This window comes from Trichosurus vulpecula, chromosome 1 (assembly GCF_011100635.1).
Source record: "Trichosurus vulpecula isolate mTriVul1 chromosome 1, mTriVul1.pri, whole genome shotgun sequence".
In the NCBI taxonomy this organism is placed as follows: domain Eukaryota; kingdom Metazoa; phylum Chordata; class Mammalia; order Diprotodontia; family Phalangeridae; genus Trichosurus; species Trichosurus vulpecula.
Genome location: NC_050573.1, coordinates 55,263,322 through 55,281,831, shown reverse-complemented (window position 1 = coordinate 55,281,831; position 18,510 = coordinate 55,263,322). Strand labels below are relative to the sequence as shown.

General features: G+C 51.3%; 2 protein-coding genes across 2 annotated transcripts; one reads left to right on the top strand and one right to left on the bottom strand.

Annotated features, from left to right (window-relative positions):
• The first annotated feature begins 606 nt into the window (after positions 1–606).
• Positions 607–8,463, top strand: RAB3A (RAB3A, member RAS oncogene family). The gene is made up of 5 exons (XM_036768634.1): positions 607–766; positions 2,916–3,143; positions 5,811–5,929; positions 6,051–6,175; positions 6,914–8,463. The coding sequence occupies exons 2-5, from the start codon at positions 2,916–2,918 to the stop codon at positions 7,102–7,104; spliced, it is 663 nt and encodes a 220-aa protein (XP_036624529.1). The 5' UTR covers positions 607–766; the 3' UTR covers positions 7,105–8,463.
• A 93-nt stretch (positions 8,464–8,556) lies between these two features.
• MPV17L2 (MPV17 mitochondrial inner membrane protein like 2) lies at positions 8,557–16,739 on the bottom strand. The gene is made up of 5 exons (XM_036768644.1): positions 16,392–16,739; positions 15,655–15,825; positions 12,002–12,078; positions 9,904–10,032; positions 8,557–9,321 (listed from the first exon to the last, which is right to left on the bottom strand). The coding sequence occupies exons 1-5, from the start codon at positions 16,591–16,593 to the stop codon at positions 9,277–9,279; spliced, it is 624 nt and encodes a 207-aa protein (XP_036624539.1). The 5' UTR covers positions 16,594–16,739; the 3' UTR covers positions 8,557–9,276.
• Between the last annotated feature and the right edge of the window lie 1,771 nt (positions 16,740–18,510).

Genomic DNA, 18,510 nt, shown 5'->3' with positions numbered 1-18,510 from the left:
TCTGTCTCCCCCGCCCCACCCCATGACGGCTCTGGGAAGCAAGGTTTTTTTGGAGGTGCAGGGACGGGGGTGGAAATGGGGGGGAGGGGTTCTTTTTTGTGGGTGAGGTAGGCGGCCCGGGCTCCCAATCTGATGCATGGCCAGTTGCCTTCTCCCTGAGCTTTGATCGGTTTGCCAGCACGCGTAGGGGAAAAGACTCTCGGATGGAGGCAGCGCCTTTTCCCAGGGGATAAAGGCCTCAGGTAGGGCTCGGAGCTCGAGGAAGGGGGCAGTCCCGTCCACACACCTCCCCCTCGTCTGCAACCCAGCATCCCCAAAGTCTTGCTCCCTAGTCATTCCCAACCTTTTATTCTCTCCCCACCCCCACCCAACAGCAGGGCGGGGCGGGGGGGGCGGAGTCCAAGGAGAGAGGGCAAACGCTGATTGGTGATCTGTGACAGGGAGCGCTCTACCATTGGGCCGAAGGACGGGGATGGGGAATGGCAAGAAGCCACGCCCCCTTCCCGACGCCAGTTTATCCAGTGGTGAGGGGGAGTTTCCTTAGAGAAGGGTCTACTTGCGAGGCCCCGCCCCCTCCGCGCCCGTGCGTCAGCGGCTCATCTGCATGGGAGGCTCCGCCCCGCTCTTTGCAGGACGTCACTGGGTTCTGCAGGGGCCCTAGCCACCGGAGCCGCGGAAGCCGCCGGACCCTCCAGAACCGCTCAAGCCACCGCCGCCGCATTGGTGCAAGGCAGCCAGGCTGCTGCAGACTGCGGGCTAAAGCAAGGTGAGTGCAGGGGGCGCGCCCCTGGGGCCGGAGCCCTGAATCCCTTCGGGGTTGCCCCCACCCTCCCCCAGTCCGGGCTATGCATCCCCGCCACCAGATCTGTGCATCCCCCTCATCCCGTCAATTCTCCCTTCGAGGTTCGTGCTTCCCCCCTACCCCGGGCTGGTCCCTGCATCCCCACCTCCCTGGGTCCCAGGGTCCCTGGCCCCTCGCCTTGAGCCCAGTAACCTTCATTTGACATAAGGAGGGAGGTGTCACGGGGACCATTCGGCGCCAGGGGATCCGCATCCTTTCCTGGGGGCGGGGGAGGGGGGACTCCATCTGCTCCCCTCCCCCCTCTTCCCTCCCAGCCCCCCCTCCCCGGTGTGATTGGGCATGGAGTGGGGCGGGGGATTAGGATTTGGAGGAGTGTCCGCCGGTGTGCGGCTGCGTGCTTGTGTGTCTCGAGGTATGCGTGTGTTTCTTGTGCGTGTGTACATGTGTTAGTGTGCGTGTGTTTGCATGTGTGTCTGCCTCTGTATATATCATTTCTATGAGGTGGGGATGAGTGCATCCCCGTGACTGTGGGTCCGGGTGTGCAAGTCTTTGTGTACGGGTATATCAGTGCGTGTGTATCGGAGCCTCTGTGTGCCTTCACCCCACGGAGTCACCTGGTGGTACCCGACTCTAGTCTGACTCCCCGATCTTAGCCTGGCTTTGATAAAGAGAACATTTATGTCCTGGGTGCCCCTAAATCTGTTTTGTATGGAAGTGTATGTTACGTGTGTGCGCCGTTCCTCAACATGTCCAAGGTGCGAATGGTTCCCGTTACTGGAGAGATTCCTCCTGGGCTGGCATAGGACGGGTGTCTGGGCCCTGTCTGTGGTACTGCTTCACTTGGGCCGCTTTCGTTAATAAAGCCCTGCAGGGCCTGGGGAGGCCAAAGCTTGAATGATGGATGGAGAGGCGGAGCTGAGGCTGCGCAGAGAGCATCCTCCCCTCCCTTTCTCCCTACCTTTCCCTGACACATCCCTTCGCTGGCTGGAGGGGACTGGAGAGGATAGAGTTACTCTTCAGGACTGATAAAAGTTGCACCAAGTGTGGGCTTGCCCTGCCTAGGGTTCTAGACCTCCCCTAGTCGAGGCTCTAGAATTGTCCTACCCTCGGGACTACCCTACCATATCCTAGAGAAGCCTTAACGTTCCTACACCAGGCAAAGAATTCATCCACCTTATGTTCAGGGTCCATTCTTAAGGTATGGTGCAGGGGAAATGAATCGAGGCCCAACTAGCGCCCTCTCAGTCCGGGGCTCCTACCCAGAAACCCCTCCTCAGGGGACGCCTTGAGGGACTGGGGGAAACGAGGGTGACCTCTTGAGTTTCAGAACCTCCCCGTCATCCTCCCGCATTCCTATTTCTGTTCCCCGAGGTCTCTGAATGGTAGCGCAGATCGGCCCTTTCTTGGCACCTGGATAACGGTAGCCAGTGTTCATCTTACACTGTAGCTATAAAGAAATGAAGCCGCGTTTTTTAGGGGAAGTGCATTGTTCTCAGAATCAAGAGAGCAGGGCCGGAGCCTCCAGTCTGACAGTTACAATAGTGATGGTGGTGGCACGTATCCTTTCTATCCATTCACTCCTTTCATTCTGGCCCTCGCTCTGTGAGGCAGCGGCAGCAGCAGCTGACACTCTTCATCCACCACCTTAGGGCTTGCAAAGCTGCATTAGCTCATTTAATCCCCGTAACAACCCCATGAGGGGGCCGCTTTTATTACCCCCATTTTACAGATAAAGAAATTAAAGCTCAGAGAGGTTTATTGACTTGCCCATGGTCACACAGCTGCTGTGTCAAAGGTAGGATTTGGCACAGATCTGGCTGACTCCAAATTCAGCACTCCATTCGCTTTTCTGTCCTGCCTCTGGGCACATCCCTTAACTAGTTCTACTGCCTCTGGCGAGTCTCCCTCTCTGAGCCTCAGTTCTCCCACTTGTAAAACTCATCTATTTTCACTAGCTTCTCCAAGGAGTTGTCAGGAAAGCCCTTTCTCATCTGAGCATATGCCCACCCTATGGGCTACCCCATCTTTCTCCCCAGAGAGCTCAGCTTCTCCCCATAGTTCACCCAAAGCCTCCAACCCCACCCCCTGGGGCCTCTGCCTCTCCTGCCTGCAGATGGCATCAGCCACAGATTCCCGCTATGGGCAAAAGGAATCCTCCGACCAGAACTTTGATTACATGTTCAAGATTCTCATCATTGGGAACAGCAGCGTGGGGAAGACATCCTTCCTATTCCGGTATGCTGACGACTCATTCACCCCAGCCTTTGTCAGCACTGTGGGCATAGACTTCAAGGTGAAGACCATCTATCGCAATGAGAAGAGGATCAAGCTACAGATCTGGGTGAGCTTGGGCTATGAGGGGGCCACGAGCTGGGATGGGTGGGGGCCTTAGGTGGCCCGGGGCCAGGACCTCAAGTGAGAGGGAGCAGAGAAAGACTCAGAAGACAGGACAAGTCGGTCCCACCAGTGCTCTGCCAGGCTAGGGATGTCATCCACTTGGGTATTCCGAAGGGGCAGTCATAAAAGCACAGAATCCTAGAGCTGGAAAAGGACTGCTGCTGGCATGAATCCTAGCCATGGGACCACAGGCAAGGCACTTAACCTCTGCTGGGCCTATCTTCATCTGTAAAATTAAGGGGCTGGATATCCACTAAGGTGTCATCTAACTATGTATCTAGGAGGCTATTATCCCTAGGCGATAAAGCAAGGAGAAAGGAAACATTAAGTGTCTGCTCTGTGCCAGGCACTGTGCTAAGTGCTTTTCTACAAATATTATTTTTTGATCCTCACAAGTGTTACTATTATCCCCATTTTACTGTTTTACAGTTGAGGAAACTAAGTTAAGTGACTTGCCTAGGGTCACACTGCTAGTGTCTGAGGCTGGAATCAAATTGAGGTCTTCCTGACTCCAGGCCCAGGAATCTATCCACTGTGCCACCAGCTGCCTCAGGAAGTTGGAGAAGGCGCACACAGCCCCTGACCTTCCTCTTCATCAGGCCATCAAGGCTGCCAGTTTTGCTTTAGGAGTTGACTTATGATTATGTCTTTTTTCCATTTCCATCAATGAACCCTCTCCTGTAACAAAGAAAAAGTTAAGCAAAATCGGTAACATGGTGACCTTAAGAAACATTCTGTCCCCATAGTCCTGCTCTTCTTTCCCATAAGGAGAGGATTGGTCATCTCTTCTCTGGGGCCAAGACTGTCATTGCAATTAGTCAGGATTTGGGTTTCCATTTTGATCATCCTTGTGTCTGCTGTTCTGGTTCTGCTCATTTCCCTTTGCCTCAGTTGATACAAGTCTTCCCGTGCTTCTCTGAATTCCTCATAGCCATAATTCCTTACCATGTAACAATATCCAGTCACATTCATAAACCACAGGTTGTTTAATTATTCCCAATCAATAGCTTGGAACAACTTGGGTTATTAGCACATTCTTCCTTATACTGAACTGAGATCTCCTTCCCCAGAATTTTCACCCCTTGCCTCTACTTCTGCCCCCTAGGGGCAAGCAGAATAATTGGTCAGTCAGTAAACATTTATTAAGCACCTACTATGTGCTAAGCTACATTGTGCTAAGTGCTGGGATGTGGAATATGGGGTAAGTCAGCAGGATGCCCACCTGATATATTAGAACAGGCATTATACTCTGTTCTGTCAGCTAAACATCTCTAGCTCTTGCCATGAGTCCAGATAGAGTAGAAAGAGCCCTGAATTATAGTCCAATCTCTGTTCCAGTCCTGTTTACTAGCTGGAGGAAATGACTTTGGGCAAACATTCCTTGTCTGAGTCTCAGTTTTCTCATTGGTGCAGACAATAGTACTCGTACAGTGCCCTTCCCAGGGCTCAATCCTAGTTCCAACCAGTTTTCTGACTGGGCTTTGTAGATTTTCATCCCCTTGGGATGCTGGGGATGGATGGAGAAGAGTGCAAAGCAGGCTGGCAGCCAAGTGCCTGAGAGTTGGGAAATCCATGTTCCATCCTCAGCTCTGTGTGGCCTAAGGCGTTGAGCATCTCTGGGCCCGGTCTTCTCACCAGCTAGAGCTGATAATAATTTGTGCCCTGCTCACCTCATGGGGCTGGGGGAGGGGGGGCTTCATTCCAAAGAAGGGGTGTCCTACAGTTCCTTCTGTTCAGGAATCTGAGCCATTGGACACTAGGGAAAACATGTCCTCGAGGAGCTCACAGTCTAGTGGGGTAGGGGTGGCTAATAAGGTCAGTGTGGTACTGGAGAGAGAACCCTGCCCGAAAGCAGCATGGAACAGGAGAGCTAGACTTGAAGTCGGAAAGACCTGGGTTCAAATCCTGCCTCAGATACCAGCCCTTTCACCCTGGGCTGGGTCTCAGCTTCTTTGAGTATAAAATAAGGGGGTTAGATCGAATAACCTCAAAGGTCCCTTTCAGCTTTCAATTTCATGACTCTATGGTTTCCCCGACATGCAGTCAAAGGAGCCCTATCAGAGCCCAGGCTGGGAGGCTCTGCCACTGTATGGCCTTCGCCAAGTTCTGTCCTTACTGGGTCTCCATTTTTGTATCTGTAAAATGAGGCTGTACTTTCTTTAGGCTTTCTCTAGGCACCCCCCAGCACCAATAATCTCTCTGGACTCTAAGGCAGTGTGGATGGGGTCAGGGCCAAATGGAGGGTCCATGTGCTCAGGGCTGGAGTCCAGAGAAGGCAAAGTTCAATGTGCTTTGGAGTCGGGGGAAGCTTTGGAGTAGGTAGCATTCAAACTGGGCCTGGAAGTCTCTTGGATAGGTCAAGAGTAGCACTGGGGATCTCAGGAGGGGGAAGATTTGGAGAGTGTTCAGGAGCCCACTGGTGCCTCTGCCTGGCAGCCTGGCTAGGCAGAAGTTTGTTAAGTGGTAAGAGATAAGGTGATAAAAGCTAAGGGGAATGTGGCCAGGATGCAGCCTGAATGAAAGCACCAGTGATCAAAGTAAAGCTGTTCAGATAGGAGGAGCTGGGCCCAGGCCAGTGAGGGCCCCACTCAGACTGTCTGCTCTTCTTCAGGACACAGCTGGGCAGGAGCGATACCGGACCATCACCACAGCCTACTACCGAGGGGCCATGGGCTTCATCCTCATGTATGACATCACCAATGAGGAATCCTTCAATGCTGTCCAGGACTGGTGAGCCACATGCCCACCTGGGCTCCTTGGGGGCCAGGCATTTCTGGATGCCATCTCTGATAGCAAGCTGGGTTCTGCCCTCTTCCCCAACCCTGACCCACCTCCTTCCTGTGCCTGCCAGGTCAACCCAGATCAAGACATACTCGTGGGACAATGCACAGGTGCTACTTGTGGGAAACAAGTGTGACATGGAGGACGAGAGGGTAGTCTCCTCTGAGAGGGGCCGGCAGCTAGCAGAGCACCTGGGTGAGTGATGAGGTGTGGAGGCCAGTGGGGTGAGGGAGTGGTGTCAGGAGATGAAGGGTCAAATCTCAGTTCCCAAATTTACCATCAGACCTCACTGAGGAGGTGATTTCTTTTCTAGGCCTCCTTTCCCACATCCAGGAGGCTAGACTCTAGGATATCCTTCAGATGTGGTGCAGCAGGAAGGGCACTGGTCTTCCAGTCTAGGCTTGGGTTCCATTTCCAGTTGGAGCATTGCATGGCCTTAAGCCACTCTTCTCTGCTGGAGCCATTTTCTTCTGTTCAGAGCATGTTGGGCTAAAACAAGGGCTGGCTCTTAGCCTTCATGACCTGTACCCTTCTTGCAGGCAGTCGGGTGAAGCCTTGGACCCTTCAAAGAAGAATGTTTTTAAATGCCTAAAACAAAATACATAGGATTACAAAGGAAACTGACTATATTGAAAGTTATCAAAATATTCAAAAAACCAAACTCACAGACCTCGTTAAATCTATCTTTGCACCCTTGGAGGGCTGTCAGATCCACTTAGTTCAGATCTTCTGAACTAAATTATTTGAAGTTCAGCTCTGGCATTCTAGGATTCCATAGTCCCTTCCCTTAGGGGTACAAGGAAAGTCATGGTGAACCATAGTCCCCAAATCTGCCCAGTCCTGTTAGGTGGGAGTGAGCAGTAGTGGGGAACCTAAGTTATCCCCTATGGGGATGCCGCTCCAGGCTGAGTCTCTTTCTCCTCTCCTGGCTAGGATTTGAGTTCTTTGAGGCCAGCGCCAAGGACAATATCAACGTGAAACAGACCTTCGAGCGACTGGTGGACATCATCTGCGAGAAGATGTCAGAGTCTCTGGACACAGCTGACCCCGCCGTGACTGGAGCCAAGCAGGGCCCCCAGCTCACAGACCAACAGGCACCCCCACACCAGGACTGTGCCTGTTAAGGCCCTGGGCCCAGGCTCTGTCCTCTCTTTGGCGGTCACTAGCATTTCCCCTCCTGCTCTCCCACCCCAGATGGGTCACCCTCCTTGTGTGCCCCTCGCTCCCTCACTCCAGGGCCATGGAGCCCAAAGCCCACAGTGAGAGTGGGACCCAGAGGGGATGGATGGGCCTAGTATGTCTTTGCAGCCTCCTCCCTCCCTTAGTCTCTCTGGCGCTCTTAGGAGCTTCTATTCCTGTAACTTATTTAATTTATTAAGCTATTTATTTATTTATTTGGAGACTTGTTAAAGGGACCATGCCCTACTTGCTGAAGCTCGTCTCTGCATCCCGTCCTATTCTTCCCCTCTTCACACTTCCATCTCCCTTCCTCCAATAGGCTGATCTTAGCCTGAAACAGAGTGAGGAGAACCGGGCCCCACCCAGGCCCCACTTGTGGGATGTTCCCTCTTCCTTCCCAGCTGCTGGGTCTCTCCTTACTTCCTTGCCTCAGTTCCTTGTAGAAATCCATCTTCCTCTTCCTCTTGCTGTCTTCCTCCTTGTACATATGCGAGACTGAACCCTGTACATAGGATTAGTGAGTGGTCCTGGTGTGTTCCATGCTGTGCTGACTTGTGCCCATGGATTTCTCGTAGCCACTTGGTGTCAGTGTAACATCACTTCCAAAACCCAGCATTTCAGGGCAGAACATGTAAGGGACAGAGGGGCCAAGCATCAACAGCCTCATAGCAAAGTGTTCTGCCTCCTGTCTCGGGGGGTAGACAGAAGCAGGCTCGGTGAACCTGAGGCTGGGAGCCCCAACTTTTCACATGACCTCTCTAGGCCTGCTCAGGTTTGCACAAGATGACGGGCTTGGGTCTCATGCTCAGGAAGGCCTGGTCTGGCTCTGCAGCTGGTGCATTTGGCTTAAATTACTAAGAATACCTGGACAGGGGAGGAGAGTTGCCCCACCCAGCCCCAACTCCCCTTCCAAGTTCTGGGACATTTTTTGGGGGGTGGGGGTGGGGAGGACACACCAAGGAGCATGTTTCCTTCAGACTGTCTGCTCCCATGTGTTTGTATAATTGTTTCACGTGGAGAATGTGAGTTAGTGACTGTATCAGCAACCAAACCCGAGTATCACTTCTTTTTCATTTTGGGGGGTGGGTGGGGTTGTGGGAGTGAGGGGTGTGTGCCCATGCAGATCCCTGAACGTTAACCTAGCAAAAGCTCCTCTTGGTGTGGTTTTCCTGATGACCTTCTGGGGACAGCTACACTGTACTGTACAGATGTGACAAGTGTCAAACACAGGCTGTTTCCTAAATCACTGTATCACAGAAGTGTCGTGAGAACAATAAAATCCTGCTGAGCCCAGGTCAACTGGAGGTGTGAAGGCTGCTATCCCCAAAGCTCCGAGTTACTCTCCCATCATGAGATGGTAATGAGATCAACACATGAGTATACCACCAAGTCATAAGTACAGCTTATCTGAGTTAGCATCTTTATTAGCCCAAGACACCTTCCATTCCAGAACAAGCCTCCTACCTGAGGCTAAGTTAAGGGGACCAAGGAGCTCAGGCCGCCCCCCCCCCCCCATGGCAGGAAGGCAACAGCATCTCCCAGGTCTGATCCTGCCCACCTGCCACCCCTCTGACCTTGGCCCTGGTTAAGAGCTAACTGAGGGCTTCCAGGATCTTTCCTTTCTGATCCGGGGCCAGGGAAACACAAAGCCAACAACCTGTCTGTTCCTTCTCCGGCCCTCAATCCCAAGGACTCTATACATCCTAGAGTCCTGTGCTACATGGGCTGGCCTAATTATGCTGCTTTCATAGCAGGCACTGGTCTTGTAATGACATGCAAAGTGGGCCCCTCCATGCTAGCCAGCCCCTTCAAGGGGCTCTACTGCTTTGATCCATAAGGTGCTTTGAGATCCCTGGTTACTCATCTCCAGAGAAGTGGGGTCCCACTAGGAATGGTGTGGCTGATTAGGCCCAAGGCCTGAGTCCACTCTGCTCATATTCCTCTTTATCTCCTGAATACAGTAAATCAATTAAGAAATTAAATGGCAATCTTTGATTAGGTTTCTAGGGTCCAGTTGTGTTCAGAGAGCTGGTGGCTACTGCCTTGCTCCAAGCCCAGATGCCCCCGTGTGGGCCTGCTGTGATACCACTGCCAAGTGCTTGGTCCCTCCCAGCGTCTTAGTCAGTGCGAGAGGCAAGGCCCATACAGCCAGGCAGGCGGTCCTGTGGGGGGTTAGAGCAACACAGTCAGTCACATCTCCATCCATCACATGTGGCAGCACTCAGCAAGGGGAGCTCCTGGCACCCCTGCACTGATGCTGCCTTACACCGGGGGCATATCCTACACCCCCCAGAAATCACTGAGTCCAAGCCTCTCATTTCACAGATGGGAGATGGAAACTGAAAGACCGGATTTATACCCGGAACCTTCTGTCCTATAGAACAACCCTTCCCCCTGGCCCATGCCAGTGTTTCAGGTGCTAAACAGAGCTGAGAAGAGGGAAAGGGAACACTGGACTTCAGCCTATCCTCCCAGCCCAGCTCTGCATAATCTCCTCCACCTGGGTTGGCTGATGCTGAAACCTTGTCACAAAAAGGCCAAAAGGTCCACGTGTGGCTCCAAGAGCCCTGACTTCCTCTCCCGTATTCTCCAGTTTGTTCCTCCTGAGGATGGGCCTGAGATAACCACAGAACCCTAGAGTTGGGCCACCTTCTGCCCTAACTCAATAGGTGATGACTGAAAACGGGAGGAGGGTCAGGGCCAGCTGGTCCAGGGAGCAGGAGCAAGGGACAGCCAGGACTCACCCGGTGCTTTAGGTAGGAGAGGTAGGTATCCCAGCCCAACGTCATGCTGTTTACATACATCACTCGGTAACGGGTAGGCACATAAAGGAAGTTCACCAGCTGAGCTGCTGGCCATACACACCAATCAGCCTGGGGCGGAGAGAACAGATACACATCTGTAAGAAAACTGCTTGTCAAGGTTGAACTGGATACCCTCCCCCATCCCTCGGGTTGGACCATCTGGAATAATCCTGCTCTAACAACAATCCTGGTTCCTTTGACACTTTAAAGGTCACTTCCCTCAAAGCAACCTCATGACCCAGATACTATTACATCAATTTGAGGGGATCAGTGAAGGGCAGAGACTTGCCCGGGGTCACACAACTAGGATCAGCCAGGATTCACTCAGTTTGTCCTCCTCGAACCCCCAGCAACGTTTCCCCTCCACCAAGATGATCTGAAAGGAAGCCTATGTCAAACAGAGTTCAGTCAGGCCCCTCCTCACTAGGTCTAAGACAACAGCAGAGATCAGAACAAGGAGAAGGGCTTCAGCCTAGGAAAGTCACTGCAACTCTGCTGACGCTCACTTGGGAACCAAAGCTCTAGGCCACCTGGTTTGTTTTTCATGTCTGCAAGCCAGACAAAAAGCTCTGTTTATTGCCAGCTCCAAGGACCCCAAAGTAGGAAGCATTAGGAAACGGGAGCCAGAGGTGGCCAGCTATTCTCCAATTGAAGCCAGAAGGCTTTGCAACAGTCCAGGTATGAGGAAGCAGCTCCAGGGTGAGCCCTATCCCTGGGCCTGTGGAGTTCAGGGCTTCACTAAGATGAAGATGGAGAGAGGAGGTCCGGGGGTGCAACTGATGGCACATCTCAGCTTGATTTCAGACGACATTAGGCAGCACAGTACAGTGTCAGGAATACTGGATTTGGAACCTGGAGAACAGTATACACAGTAACAGCAATACTATGCGATGACCAGCTTTGATAGATGTAGCTCTTCTCAGCAACACAAGGATCTAAGACAACTCCAAAAGACTCAAAATGGAAAATGCCACCCACATTCAGGGAAAGAAATAGAGTCGGAATGCATATTGAAGCATACTATTTGCTCTTTTTCTTTGTTTCTTCTTTCTCATGGTTCCTCCCATTGGTTCTAATTCTTCTTTATAGCATGACTAATGTGAAAATGTTTAATATGAATGTGTAGGTAGAGCCTATATCAGACTGCATGCCACCTTGGGGAGGGATAGAAAATTTGGAACTCAAAATCTTATGAAAGTGAATGTTGAAAACTAAAAATAAAAAAAAATTAATATAAAAAAAGAATACTGAATTTGCTATTTATAGTAGCTCTTCTTGTGGTGGCAAAGAATTGGAAACTGGGGGGGGATGCCCTTCAATTGGAGAATGGCTGAACAAGTTGTGGTATAAGATGTAATGGAATACTATTAAGCCATAAGAAATGAGCAGATGGACTTCAGAAAAACCTGGAAAGACTTACATGAACTGATGCTGAGTGAAGTGAGCAGAACCAGGAGAACACTGTACACAGTAACAGCAACACTGTGTGATGATGAGCTATCTATGACAGACTTAGCTCTTCTCAGCAATACAAGGATCTAAGACAATTCCAAAAGACTCATGATGGAAAATGCTGTCCACATCCAGAGGAAGAACTTTGGCATCTGATTGCAGATCAATGCATACTGTTTTCACTATTTTTTTATTATTTTCTTGGTTTTCCCCTTCTGTTGTTGCTTTTTTCACAATATGACTAATGTGGAAATGTTAAACATGACTGTACATGTAAAAATGTGTAACTCAAAATCTTTAAAAAAAATGTTGAAAACTGTCTTTACATGTAATTGGAAAAAACCTATTTACTAAAAAGCAAAAAGAATAGTGGATTTGGCATCAAATGACGTGGGTTCAAATACCATCTTAACTTCTTACTAATTCCTTTAAGAGGTCTGAGACTCAGTTTCCTGCCTGTAAAACGAGGAGGCAGAGCTGGATGTTTTCTAAGGGACCTTTGAGCTCTAAAGCCATGCTCTCCCTCCTGCTAGGGGTCTATCAGGAAAGAGGATAGCTACGAGGCTGGGGGCCACGGCAAGGTTACCTTGTAGAGCTCCCAGAACTTGTCCTGCAGCTCCTGGCAACTTGTGTTGAGGCTCTGGCCCTCTAAGCAGCCCATCCCTAGAGCCAGAGAACAAGAGTGAAGGTTAGAAGGAGAGGGCGCACATGGCCAGGAAGCCTGAGAGAGGCAGGCCCACTTCCCAGACAGCAGCTTGAGAGGGGTGTGGAGATGGGGCCTGGCTTCCCTCTGGGCCCACAGGAATCCTGCCTGAATTCTCCCAGAAGTAGGTGTTTAATAAGCAAAGGACAGGAGGAGGAGGAATAGTTGCCTGGAGACAGCCAAGCCCCAAAGGAGGAAAGAAGAGGGCTCAGGAGAGCCCCAGGCCCAGCACAGTAGTTTTTCTAGTCCTCCCAACCAGAGCTGGTAACTGATGAGAAGAAAAGGAATAGATCTCCCTAGTCTCCATGGAAGGCCAGAGAAGATGGCTGCCATCCCCACCACCAGCTGAAGCTGCTCTCTGGAATGATTTCCCAACTTTGTCTCAGTCTTCAGCCTCCCACTGAGCCTCATACAGGATTATCCAGATTACCTTTCTGGTCACAGTCCCCTCACATGAACAGTTGCATAATACCCTCCTTGAACCTCTTGGTAGCCCCAGTTTCTCAGAAGCCCCAGAGCTGCCTCCATGGGATCATGTGGAAGCCCAGAGGTTTTATCTGGAAACACTGTCTCTCTGTTTCTCTCCAAGTCTATCTTGCTCAAGCTGCTGCTATTGGACCCAGAAACTATGACCTGCTCCATTTCTGGCCTGGGCTGGTTAGACCATCCATAGGCAGCCTTAGGGCCTGCACCCACAGGGGCCACACTGCCCATAGAGAGGTGCCACACTTAGTATGGCCACCCAGTGGACTCCAGCTCTGCTGCAGCTCAGAACTCCTGAGCTCTCATGATTCCCCAGCCTCAAGCTCCACTCTAGGAGCAGGAACTGCTGGCAACTGTCACCATGCACAGGCTCACATTCTCCAGTCAATTTCTTCCCTTTGGCAATGGCTCAAAGGAACCCAAACCCACAGACGTACAGAGCACAAACTGGTCAGAGAGAATACACTCCTGGCAGGCTCTTGATGTCCCTTAGGGTCCCTGAAAGGCAGCATAGGCTAAAAGAGTCCAGAAACAGTGCCTTCCCTCCTGCCCCCATCTTTCTACAACTCTGATTCTTCTCCAAACTAGAATATTCTCCAATGCTCAAAACAGAGTCCTTTGCTCTTTTCTCACTAGATTCCATCCTGAGATCCCATCTACTCTCTGGACATTCACCACCACTACAGATCTACCTCTTCAGCTCCAACCTTTCCCTGGAAATCCAGTCCTGCTGGATCTGGACAGCTCCAGGTGGTTGTCCCAGAGGTACCTGGGGGACAACATACAGAATTCTGGACTGGGAATCAGGAAGTCCGGTTTGAATGCCAAACTGAAGGGTTTGGACTTTCCTTGCAAGGCAGGAGACAGCCAGGAAAGAAGAGCTATTTAAAAGTGTTTGCAGCTCTAACAGGCTCCCCACCTTCTCTTCTTCCACACAGGCAGCCAGCCTTACCCTCCTGAGCATCCCTCTCAGCACACATCTTCAGTGCCTTCCTATAAGGAAGAGGGAAAGTCCCAGCTCTCCCTGGCACCACAGGCCCTGACCTAATCTTCTCCTGCCTCCCTACAAAAACCCTCTGCTCCACTGGGAGCAGAGGCAGCTGGGTGGCTCAGTGGGTACAGCCCTGGACCTGGAGTCAGGAACATCAGAGTTCTGACACTTCCTAGCTCTGTCACCCTTAGAGAGAGAGGCACTCAACTGCTGTCTGCCTCAGTTTCCTCATCTATAAAATGAGGATCATGATAGCACCTACATCCCAGGGGTGTGGTGAAGATCAAATGAGATAATTTAGAAAGCATTTCACAGGCCTTAAAGTGCAACGTAAATGCTATTATTTTTATTTCTACAAGACCCTTGCCCTCTCTCTTCATCCCTTTCATCCTTCATCTATTGTCAGACTAATCTTCCCTACTCACAGTTCTAGCTTTGCACACAGCAGGTGCTCAATCAATGATTCTTGCAGCGAATCAATCTGGCCATAGGACTCCTCTATTCACAAAGCCTCAGGACAAATGGAAAATCCACAGCCTTCTATAAGCTGAAGTCCCTCTAGCTTTCCATTCTTGAAAAAAAAAACTGCTGTCCTTTTCCTTGTTTTACATCCCTCTGCTGATACGCCTCCAAACCCACTCCCCTTGTAACAAAAGACTAGAGTCAAACAAGAACATGAGGCAACTAGCCACATCTGAAAACGTCTGTCTCATTCCACACCTCTTGGGTCAGGAGGGAGGAGGCAGGATTCTGCTTTGCTCTCAGCCTGCCCTTCTCCTTTTCTCTCCTCCTGCTCCCTCTACAGAGCTCTGCATTTCAGCCAAACTAGACTACTCGGCCCCCCCAGGCCCTCACCATGCCCCCCTCACATGCCCCTCTCACTGCGACGTGGTTCACAGAGCTCCCTGGCCTCAGCCTAGTAGAATCCTATCCATCCTCCATGAAGCATCTCTTTATTCTGAAAATACATTCTCTTCCCTGAAAGAACTCAAGAACAAGGCCATAACCTTCTTGGGCATTTATCGAGGCCTGTTTTTTACTGCAGTTATTGGAGTACTTATGGTACCCCTGCTAAAATGAGAGTTCTACAACTAAGCCTCACAAATTTTATTTCCCTGAGCTTAGAAGTATCCTGGGCAGCTAGGTGGCGCCATAGTGCACAGAGCACCAGCCCTGGAGTCAGGAAGACCAGTTTCAATCCAGCCTCAGACACTTGCTAGCTGTGTGACCCTGAGCAAGTCGCTTGACCCTGTTTGCCTCAGTTTCCTCATCTGTAAAATGAGCTGCAGAAGGAAATGGCAAACCACCCAGTATCTTTGCCAAGGACACCTCATATGGGGTAGTGAAGAGTCAGACATGACTGAAACAACCGAACAACAAAAACAGAGGTGTCCTAAACACCTCCAACGCCAACTTCAGCCAGCTGTACAAACATTTGCTCTTTTAATTGACTCATTCATCTCTCTTCTTGCTCTAAACCTAATGCCCTCTGGCCAGGAACTGAAAATTCATTTCCTTGGATCCCAGTTGCTTTTTCACCTCCTCGTGTCATGCATTCACGCACTCCACACCCTTGGTGCTATGCCTCGAAGTAGCACAAAGTGGAGTTAAGGCCGTCTCTGTTCCCTTCATAGCTTTGCCTCGGGATACGACTCATGGGCAGGTAACAATACCACACAACCTTTCAGGACGCAGGCATGAGTTAGTGAGGTGAGAAATGAGGGAACTTCATTGCCAAGCAGAAAAACAAGATGGAGAATGATAGAAGCAGATAATACACAATTGTCTCTCTCGATTCCCAAACAAGACCAGCTCCATTTTGTAGCTGGTGTTTGCTCCATGTTGTCAATTCTCCCCTTTGATTAATGGGGGTAGAAGTCAGTCCAGTCCCCCGTGAATCACTTATCTGTATGCTGAATCTCTAAGGTTTTCCGTATCTTCGGAATCAGAATTACATCCCAGGGCATGTGAGCATCTCTCACTTTTGTAGGGGGCTTTTAGGAACGTGACATTCCCCTGGTTCACAAGGTGCTCTACAAGGCTGTGAGCCAGCACAACTTACCCAGGAAGTACCACACGCCCAGGATAGGGGATGCCACCAGCTGGTCAATGAGCACCTTCTTCAGGATGGTTCGAATATCTTTAAATCCCATGGCGGGGAAGAGTTTGTCCAGCCACTGGTACCAGTAGTGCAGGAAGGGGCCCATGCTACAGCCCATGGCAAACATCCGTGCTGCAAAAAGAACGGAGAAAGGTGATAGGAACTCAGGTGGCTCCTGGGCTCCCTCAAACCAGCTTCAAGTCAGGCCCGGGAAAAGCAGAAAACATGAAATCTGTGCTTTCACCACGAGTCCCTGTAAGTGCTCCTGGGAAATGGGATGGGGCCGTGGGGGCTGGGGGGAGTAAAGGTGGCTAGTGAGTGTCTGAGGCCAGATTTGGACTCAGGTCTTCCTGACGCCAGGCGTGGTATCACATGCACACAGCCCCTGGGCTGCCTCCACTAGGAAGATCGGGAGGGTTGGGTGGAGGGGCCGGGGGCATCGCTATTGCGATGAAAAGGCAGGAGTGTCTGCGAGCTGCTGCTGCGTGTGGCCCTCTGGAGCTCAGGATGGGTGACTGCGGACAGCGGCTGCTGCCGTGCACTGATGGGCCTATATCTGGGGTCGGAGGTGGGTGTGTTTCGGTGGTCTACGGGAGTACACGGGAAGGTGGGGGCGGGGTTACCCCGGTTCAGGGGTCGCGTGGGGTCAAGTCACTCGTCTCCCGGGTCAGAGGTCGGGGTCACGGGGTGAGCCTCACCAGTGCGGCGCAGGTCGATCGGTCGCGGCGGCCTGGAGGGGTCCTCGGCCAGCCTTCGCTCCCAGGCTTGGCGCACCCCGTCCCCCGCCGCCATCAGCGTCCCGCAGCCCAGAGTATTGGTGACCAGCAGGAGCCGGCCCCGGAACAGCGGCCGCCACGCGGCCAACAGGCCCACGACGCCTCGCGGCCCGGGTGGGGGCATCGCGGGCCCCGGAGACCCCAGAAGAACCAGAAGCTCGAGCCGGACACTGCTAAGGCCGCAGCCCCGACACCGGCTCCCAAACGGCCCGCGCTGTGGCCCACGTCCTCATGCTTCCGGCCACGGCCCGGCTGCGCGGTGACGTCACCAGGCGTCGGACCCGCCTCCGGTCACGAGGCCCTGGCGGCTCCCGAGGCGGAAGTGGGAACTGCGCAGGCTCAGACCCAGCTCATTCACTCCGCGTGTTTCGTCGCCGATCTCTGAGCTGCCCAAGTCTTGCTCTCACAGACTATTTAAATTCAGTTTTATTTTATTTTATTTTCAGTTCCATAAAACTTATTAAAGAACAGAATCACCACCCGTAAGACCCGGGGGAGCAGGAAGAGCCGAGGTCGGATCCAGCCTCAGACACTTCCTAGCTCAGTGACCCTGGGTAAGTCGCTTCCTCTGTTGGCCTCGGTTTCCCCATCTGTAAAGTAGAGATGCGGACCACCTACCTCCCAGGGCTGTTGTGAGAATCAAATGAGGTGATAGCTCTAAAATGTATAACAGGGCCTGGTACATAGTAGGTACTATATAAATACTTATTCCCTCCTTCCCGTGAGAAGTTTGCAAAACAACTTTCCCCGTTGGCCATAGTCAGCCCCCAGCCCCCCCCAAAAGAAAAAAGCTAGAAAGAAGAAAATAGGAGCCTCCCCTCTGAGTCCATAGTCTGTCTGGAGTTGGCTAGAGTGTTTCATGAGTCTTCTGAAATTGTGGTTTTGGTCTCAAGTTAAACCCCTGAGCAGGAGTCCTTAAAAAGGCTACTCTCCAGCAGCTAGCCTCACAACAGGGGTGTGGGAAATCACTATAGGAGGTTGTTTCCTTTGTATAAAAGCCAAATTGCTAAAAAAAAGGATATAGGTGCTTACATGGCAGCTGGAAAGTCCCTTCTTGGAAACATGTACTGAACTGGCCTGGTTAAAACTGGTTTTGTGGTCCAATGTAGCCACTTATGCTTACAGCTATGGGGAACTATTACCAAATAAGGTATAAAGAAAATAAAGGGAAGGGGGGGGGGGAACGGGTGGTGTGCCTGAAATGTGGAGGATGGGAGATGTAAACAGGGGAGGAGACTGGTGGAGAATTCTGGTGCTCCAGATAGGCTGTAAACCCTGTGGTACCCAGCCAATGGGCAAATGGGAAGGAAATTCAAATAGGGAATAGGAAATAAAAAGCTGTGTATTTGTCTTGATCCCTGTGCCTACTTGGTTGGACACCCACTCTTGCAAGACCGTTAATACAAGTGCTTAATAAAGACCATTAATAAAAGACCTTGCTTGCAAGACCATTCATAAAAGTTCACTAATGGCTTGTGGAATTCTTGGTTAGACACTTGTTTCTTACAGTGGGCCTGAAGCAAAGTTCCAAGATGGGGGTAATCTAGGCAATATAGCAAACCCCTACTCCTTCAGCCCCAACCCCAACATAGGCCACCATTAAGGCCTAATCCCCTTAACTGGCCAGTAGTGGGCCTAGCCAGCAGAGAAGCCCTGTTTCCATAGCAACCCAGCAGAAAGCCACCCCCACCTCCAAGCACCAGGGGCAGGCCAGACCTGAATCCCCACACTCAGGGGAGGTTACCAAGGAGGTCCTACTCTGCTCACCACCACCCCCCAATAAAAGCCAGCACAGAGAACGTTCCTCCAGTGCAAACCAGTTGCTAGGCCCTGAAGCCTAATGAAAGCCAGCAGCAAGGCCCTGAGCCCCAGCATCAGAAGTTTGGAACAGTACAGGGCCAGAGCCCAACTCTCACATAAAGATACCAAGTCAAAAAATAGGGAAGAAAAAAATGCTCAAAAGACAAAAAACAAACAAAAAAAAAGTCAGCTTGACAATAGAAAGCTACAATGGTAGCAGGGAGGAATAAAGCAGCAACTT

Excerpts from the sequence above, each read along its gene's own strand:
- RAB3A (XM_036768634.1), top strand. The coding sequence starts at position 2,916 with ATGGCATCAGCCACAGATTCCCGCTATGGGCAAAAGGAATCCTCCGAC. Across the intron at positions 3,144-5,810 it reads GGATCAAGCTACAGATCTGG|GACACAGCTGGGCAGGAGCG; the intron begins GTGAGCTTGGGC and ends GCTCTTCTTCAG. Across the intron at positions 6,176-6,913 it reads GCAGCTAGCAGAGCACCTGG|GATTTGAGTTCTTTGAGGCC; the intron begins GTGAGTGATGAG and ends TCTCCTGGCTAG.
- MPV17L2 (XM_036768644.1), bottom strand. The coding sequence starts at position 16,593 with ATGCCCCCACCCGGGCCGCGAGGCGTCGTGGGCCTGTTGGCCGCGTGG. Across the intron at positions 15,826-16,391 it reads GATCGACCTGCGCCGCACTG|CACGGATGTTTGCCATGGGC; the intron begins GTGAGGCTCACC and ends TTCTTTTTGCAG. Across the intron at positions 12,079-15,654 it reads GGGCGTGTGGTACTTCCTGG|GGATGGGCTGCTTAGAGGGC; the intron begins GTAAGTTGTGCT and ends CTCTGGCTCTAG.